Source organism: Hydra vulgaris, chromosome 13 (genome assembly GCF_038396675.1).
Source record: "Hydra vulgaris chromosome 13, alternate assembly HydraT2T_AEP".
Lineage (NCBI taxonomy): Eukaryota > Metazoa > Cnidaria > Hydrozoa > Anthoathecata > Hydridae > Hydra > Hydra vulgaris.
This window is the reverse complement of record NC_088932.1, coordinates 4352834-4360813: the sequence shown is the minus strand read 5'-3', so window position 1 is coordinate 4360813 and position 7980 is coordinate 4352834. Positions and strand designations below refer to the sequence as shown.

Sequence of the window (7980 nt, the reverse complement as noted above, 5' to 3'; positions counted from 1 at the left end):
CAAATGTTATAGCTGAATTGCTCAAACATCGTTTTTTAGAGTTTGGCTATGGCATTTAGGTCTGCCTCGAACATTTTTATCAGCATAATCTAATGAGATATTTTGCTTTCAGATGCTAGAGGAAATGTACGGAACGTCTAAAAAACCAGAGCGACGAGATCTTCGCACGCATGAGATCGTTAGAGACAAAGAACGGGCAAAATATGTTTCTACAATCGTTGATTACAAGCATGAAGGTGAAAACTCACCGACCCAGAAAGGAAGGTGCCGAAGGAAGAGTAGCTCATGACTTTTCATTTACTTACGAGGTTTTCGTGGGGGATGCCAAAGAAAAGGTATGTGTGGATGCCTTGTGTGCACAGCCAGAAAAAGCCCTGATGAGGTATGCTCTATTGTGTACAATTACCTAATGTCTGCTCCTCCACAGTTTACTGAAGTCCATGTCTACTCAAATAAATGTGGAGGCCAAAATAAAAACCATGCACTAAACAGAGTCTTTTTGGCTCTCACAGATACTGTCCGATTTGATCGAATCGAGCAGTACTACCCGATAAGAGGTCACTCGTACCTACCTTGTGACCGGGACTTCGCTGTAATAAAGAGAAAACTGAAAAAGTATGACAGGGTGTACACTGTTCACCAGATAACTGAACTTATCATTACTTCTAGTAATACTGGTAAGTTTACTGTTGAAGAAGTTGCAACAGAAGATATTATAAATTTTCAAAAGTGGTGGCCAACATTCTACAAAAATTCTTGCATTTCGGAAGAAACACGGGGAAAGAAAGTTCCTGCTAAGGATAGGATAAGTTTTGGAATAAGTTCTCTAATGCACTTCACTTACGGGACTTCTCCAGGTGTAATTGTCTGTAGGCCACTCATTGATGGGCTGATGGTCCAAACTTACAAGATGTCTCAAGTCGTCGATCGCATCGTTAATTTTCCGCAAAATGTGTGCTACCCATTGGGTAATGTTCCGATAAAAAGAGTGAAACTGCAGGATATTAGGAAGCAAATGCAATATGTTCCGGATGAGTTCAGTGGTTTTTATGATGAACTCATGAGCTGGCCAACAACCGACGAGGCGAATGGCGGGGAAGAGGAACACAATATCCAGTGAGGTGTCTGACAAAGGCTTTGTAATCGGTCCTTTTATACATTGTGTGATTTAACATTTGTAATAGTTTGAATTTTGATTTTTAATAGTTTTTGGTACAAAAAATGAATAAATATATAAAAGACAAGCTTTTTGTTATTATCCTTAACAAATGTAAACAAAAAGGTTCTAACTCAGACAACTTTAACTATGTATAATACATATATATATATCACAAATTTTGATATATATTTTAACAAATCTAATATTTAAAGATGTCAAAAAGCACCCAGATTATTTTTGAATTTATTAAAGTAATAATTTTGGGTTTAATAAGTTTTTTCTCTTTCCCCGAAAAAATAGTTTTTATGACTTAAAGCGTTTTTGTATACATCGATTCAACTATGAACGCACTTATCTCAAAATATAACCATGCTGTTATGTTATTAACCTTCTAGCAACAGCATTTGGCTACTAAGAACTAAAAGGTACGTAAATCATACATAAAACTAAAATTGTAAACTTCACCAATGCCATTTCATAATAAATTCAATTATTTAAAAAAATATTTTTTTTTTCCTCTAATATTTAAAAAATTCATTTGTTTTCTTCTATTTTTTTACAAATTTATTAGTCTTTTTTAATTATTTTCTTTTGTAATTTTATAAGCCACATAAAATGTATATCGGTTTCACCGCTAGGAATTAAAATCGCCGCCATCTTGGGAGGCCAACTGTGGCTTTTTTCGGAAACTAGTAAATCAAAAAAAAAATTCTTTTTTCAAATCCATGCTTTATGCAAGCAGAATTCTATTGGGCATAGAAATTCTTTTTTTGTTATCTTTTGTAGAAGGAAAAATTACTGTTACGTTTTTAAATTTTTTTTTTATTAATTCAGTGTTCTTATGGGGAAATACAAATTAAATGTTTGTTAACTTAATTAACTTTTTTTGGTCAAATTTTTCCATTTCCTTGTATTGTCATCGAAAATGATTGTGTGCAAAATTTGAGCAAAATTGGTTGAGAAAAAAGCTTTCAAAAATTGATTTCAAATTTTGTGGCACACAAACATATATATATATATATAGAAAGTAACCTTATATAAAGCATAGAAAAAACAATAGAATCCGCCATCCAGTTATATTTTGAGATCAGTGCTTTGAACGAACTTGAAATGAGGCCTCAAAGAGTGGAAAAAATAAATTTTTACTTTTCCGATCATATCGTACGTTGGTATGATATTATCGTGACCGCCATATGTCAACTCTAGACAAAGGGTTGACGGAGATGAGAAGAAATTAAGTTTAAAAATTAATAATTGATGTAAAAGTTAAATGTTTAGTCAGAAACTTTAATTTCGTTAATTACGTGTCGTGGTCCGAAATATAAAGGCAAAATCTTTTGTTGATGAAACACAGTGTTAAATGGAAAAAAAATTTTGTTAAGTGATTTTCTACTACTAATATAATTGCTCTGTTCTTTTAAGAACATTGAGTACTCTATTATGTAGAATACTTTTTAAAGTTGTTTAAATATATATATATATATATATATATATATATATATATATATATATATATATATATATATATATATATATATATATATATATATATATATATATACATGTTATTAATCTTTATTGTTAATCTATAAGTTAAATTATATAGTTAATCTTTTTTATTATTGTTATTTCCATTGTATTTATCCTTATCATAAATATTATTAAGTTACATAATTTTTAATTATTTTGAATTTCATCCAATTTATCCATGTTGTATTGAAGCAATAACCATTAAATTTATTGTAAAAAAAATATTTTTGAAATTATTGCAAAAACGCAAATTCTAATTCTATTCTAATTCACTTCCAACAAGGCTGAAAGCAACCACTATAAAGTAGGAAGTTTTTCTTTACAATTTGACCACAAGTGTTTTGATGTTTTAAGTTTTAAATGCAATAAAAAGTGGTTACGTTATGAATTGCTTTTAATTTTTGATCTTTTCTAAAGTTTTTATTTTACGCAAAGACTTAAAATAAAATAGAAAATTTGTTTCCTTTTTTATTTAGTTTTTTAAAATTCTTTTCCTAGTTTAAGTTTAGCACTATAATTCATTTCTAAAATGTTTAAATCATCAAAACATCTAAACAGTCATAGTCAAGTTGTCAACAAAAAAAATGATTTCATCAAAGTCACCAATAACAGCAATATTGACATAAGTGAAAAGAGAGAGGGCTTGGTCAATTTGATCAGAAATTACATCTAAAAGAGTGAAGTCTTTAGAAGAAAGAGACCTATAAAGAACAAAGAAAAAGTTGATAGAGTGAAGAGGTGCTAAGCATACAAAAGAATGGTCAAAGGATTTGAGCTTGATTTCATGACAAATAAATGACATGCGTATGTACACCCTCAAGCCAAGCATGTAACTATTGGAGTCTTTGCAAATCAAAGAATAGTACCCATTAATACTGAAATCTGAGGAAGGAGTAGCTATTTTAATTTAGTCTCACTAAGAGCAAGCAAGTTAAGTGATTTTTGTAAGAGGTAAGATATAGCTGATGGAAGGTTACTTCGCAGACTACAAATAATTTTAAAAGATATATTAAAACAGTTAGGCAGTGGGGATGGTTTTTTATGTTTAAAATTTTGCATTACTTTTGGCATGTTTCAAGTTTACTATAACTTTAGTAAATTAAAAGAAAAGCATAATCGTTGTAACTAAGATGAAAAATACAAACTCATTTTAAAAAATAAACCATAATAAATTGCATAATAAACTAAAATGTTTTTTTAAAGGCTCAGTATTTGCAAAAAAAAATATGTAAAAATGCCAATTAAAATGGTTTTTTTTAATTAGATGGGATTATCTGATAAAAATAAAATTTTTACATAAAACTATATTGATAAAATATAAGTTATTTAATTGATAAAATATCAAAATATTACACTCTAAATTATTAAATAATAATTCTTATTTTATGTAATCAAGTATATTATTGATGTAATGAATTATATAAATTTATTTTAAATTGGTCACAACAAATAAAATATAATTACAAATAAATGTTCTGCTAAAAAAAATGTAATCATATAAGTATTGTGGAATTTTTAATTGTTGTAATATTTCTTAAAATTCCTGCATTCTATTACAATAAGAAAATATAAAACATTTTTTATAAGTAAATAAATGGATAGCTAGTGTAAAAACGCTCTTCTAAAGAATTTTTTCACAGTGTAATAAATGATGCTCCTTATATGCATATTCTCGTTACAAGAATATGTTTGTAGCAAGTATAAAATCAAATATTGTATTTAATAACTTATTTTTTTAATCAATATGCAGGTTTTATAAAAGCTCTTTTAAAAAGTTGTTTAGAGGAGCAGCTTGCAATAGCTTGGCATTTCATTTTAGGAGAGCTTTTCTTTGCTCTTGCACTCATTTACTCCCACTGAGGCCTGAATTATACTAAGTATATTATCTACTAGATAATTCATTTGATAGATAACAAACAAATGAAAATTATCTTGTACATAGTATACAATCTGGTATTTTTTACATAAATTTGCATTATATTTGTATAAAATTAAATTATATTATGTTCATATTCATTACATACATATTCAATCATTGCGATTATATTTGAAACCATATTAATGAACTAAATTATACTTTTTGGGTGTTTGTCTGATTAAAAGATATTATTTTACAAAAACAAATGTAAAGAAAGTAAGATTCCCTATTAAATTTTATATGTATATATATATATATATATATATATATATATATATATATATATATATATATGATTTTTTCTTGTTACTGAAGTCTAGAAGAAAAGAGTTTTTTCTAGAGAACTCTTGAAAGTCATAGTTTTCTCAATATAAATGCTTTTAGATTATTTTTTTAGTAAAAGTTCCTTATAAGAAAATTATTATTTTTTAAAAGAAAACTACATTAAATTATTTTAATTTTATTTGAGATGCTATTGTATGATGCATATTTATTAATTTGTTTAAAGCTTTATAATTTATTGTTTTGTAATTTAATTTTTCCTTAAAACCTGCTAAGTTTATTTTAGCTTGACAATGTTTTGTTTTTTTTAGCATTAAAATTCATAAATATGTTTTTATAAAATTAAAAAAATAATGAAGTGCATATATTAAAATACCATTTTGTTTGTAGAATTAAAGTTAAATTGTATAAGTAACGCAAAATGATGTTTGAAGAAAGCACTTTGGTTTTATCAAAGGAAATACCATCAATGCCATATTCTGAAATTTTTTAGTGAGTCTATAAATATATATGTGTTATAATTTTCTTGCTTTTCTAATAAGATTTTTATATTTCTTGCCTTTTTTTATTAAGAACAACTAAAACCTGGCTGTTCTTTATTTAATTGCTGTAAGTTTATACTTTTAATAACAATGATTTAGTGATCGATATGAACCTGTGGTTGATGACAACATAGATTTCACAAACTATGATGTGACTTTGCTACAACACGAGGTTCCTGATGATGATATTAAAACTTTGACATTAGCATCACCTGTAGCATGCGGCACAACTGATCATGATTGTCCTTCTATGTTATTAGTAAATCCAAGTCAAGGTTTTTTAATTTTTTTTTAAAAGATTCATAGTGCACATAATGTAAAAAAAATGTTGTGACTATCAAGTTCAAGTGAAAGTAATAAATCTTTTTAAACTCATGTAATGGTTGAAATAATAATAATACTATTGTAATACAGAAGGGTGCTTTTTTCTTTTTTTTTTTGTGTCTGTTTATTTATACTATTTTCTATATCTCAATCTTATCAAAAAGATCTTACAATAGATATTACATTGATTTCACTCTAATCAAAAGTTTTTATTTCTCTGAAATATATAAAGTTTTAAGATACAAATTAAACCATGTTAATAATCTGTAGTTATTAATTCAAACAAAAAAATTTTTTCTGTCTAAAAATCTTTTTTCTTTACAATTGTTTCAGTTATTTTTGTTGTTTTTTCATAATTTTGAACAAGTATTTTAGCTTTTAAATTCATTTTTACAACAACTTTTAAACATTCAATAATATTTCTACATTGAACATATATTTAACGAGTTAAATATATGTTTAATGTAGAAATATTATTGAATGTTTATTTTCCTTCAATTTTTTTATATATTAAACAATTAAATTTGAAATACATTTAAAAAGTTTGAAATAAACAAATCCCTATCTTTTCTAGACATTTTTATAAATGAATTAAAATATGTTAATTTTTTTAAAATTATAAATTATAGTGACTAAAATTATAGTGACTAAAATTATAGTGACTCTGCAACTAAAATTATTTTTTATTTAAAAAAAATTAGAAAGTAATAAATAAAAAACTTATGTTAATTTATTTACTTTTTTTATTAAATAAAGTCAACTACTTTATCAACGATTTTGTTGAAAAGCAAAGATTTTTTTCCAAACACCATTTATTAAAATTATATCACTGTACCATTTATAAAAAAATAATTTCTGTGCTTTTACTTGCATTACAAAAAATGCTTAACGTTCGTTTTGAACAAATTTTTGATGCAGCTTTGGAACACATTTACAAAGAATTTAAGTTTTAGTTAAAAAAAAAAAAGAAATGTTTAGGAAAGAAAACAAAAAAAAAAAATAATTGAGATAAAAATCAGCAAATTTTTTTTTAAATAAATGAAATTTAAATATTGAACAATAATAAGATAAAAATAAAAATAAAATTTTTTAATATAAAATCAAGATAATATATAATAAATTTTTTTTTTTTAATTTTTATTTTCTTAATTTATTTTTCATTATTAAATAGAAATTTAAGTAAACTTTTTTTTTTTGCAATCAAAAGTTTCTTTTGCTTCTTGTTATATTTATTTTATGGTATTTTTTTTACGTTCTGTTTAATAACATTCTATACAAAAAAAATATTTTTGTTAACTTTAAACTTTTTTTTTTCTGTTACTAAATATTTTGATAAAATAATTAACTTAATAGAGATTAAGTTTTCTTAGTTTTTAATTTTATCTGAATTTATTTCATTAGTAAATAAAGCTTATATCTAACATATAACTTTACATCTAACATCTAACTTGTTATTCAAACTTTTGTAAAAAACTTTTTTTACATAATTTCCATTCAAAATTTGTAGTGGTTTTTTAAAAAATTATTTACTTCTTTTATCTTACCGCATTGACTAATTTGAAAGTTAAATAATGTTAAAAAGTTAATTGACCGAAATCGCTTAGGTATACATAAAATAATTTAACGCATACATAAATTGTGTGCAGCATAACACTTTGAAACAAGGCCTGTAGATAGTTTTGCTACATTATTTTGTTAAAACTATTTTAGGTCTCCATGACATTTTGGTACATAAATATATAGCTGGTTTTGATGAAAACACTGACTGTAGGAACACAGTGGAGTGTGAAAATATAATACTTCAAACACTTGTAAGTTAACATTTAAAAAATTAACAAAAATTGTTACTTTAATAATATGTGATATATAAATGTGTACTTATATATGTAAATATATCTATATTTATCTATATATATAATTGTGCGTGTGTATACACTAGGGTTATGACTTTTTTTCAACCCTATGCTCCTGTACTGTAGTTTAATAAACTTTAATTTAAAAAGCACAAAATAAACTATTATTTGCATATCTTTTGAAAAAAGTTCACCCTGCCTTTGAAAAATCAATTTTGATATAAGTACTACTATGTATTCAAATGTATTTAGAATGTCATAGTCATGTAATATAATAAATTTTCAATCCAACAATGACTCAGACCGTTGACCTTGCTCTTGCTCTTGCTTGTTGCATAGAAGGAATAGAAAGTGCAATTTTTCTTTATTTTT

General features: G+C 25.3%; 1 protein-coding gene across 2 annotated transcripts in view; it reads left to right on the top strand.

Annotated features, from left to right (window-relative positions):
• The first annotated feature begins 5267 nt into the window (after nt 1-5267).
• LOC136089209 (serine/threonine-protein kinase 17B-like) overlaps nt 5268-7980 on the top strand; it is a 62998-nt gene continuing 60285 nt past the window's right edge. For both annotated transcript variants that reach the window (XR_010642857.1, XM_065814953.1), the window contains exons 1-3: nt 5268-5381; nt 5531-5706; nt 7466-7566. Coding sequence is in view for 1 of the 2 variants with exons in the window: in XM_065814953.1 (XP_065671025.1) it covers nt 5311-5381; nt 5531-5706; nt 7466-7566 (348 nt within the window). In the remaining variant the exon portion in view is untranslated. The remainder of the gene's footprint in view (nt 5382-5530; nt 5707-7465; nt 7567-7980) is intronic.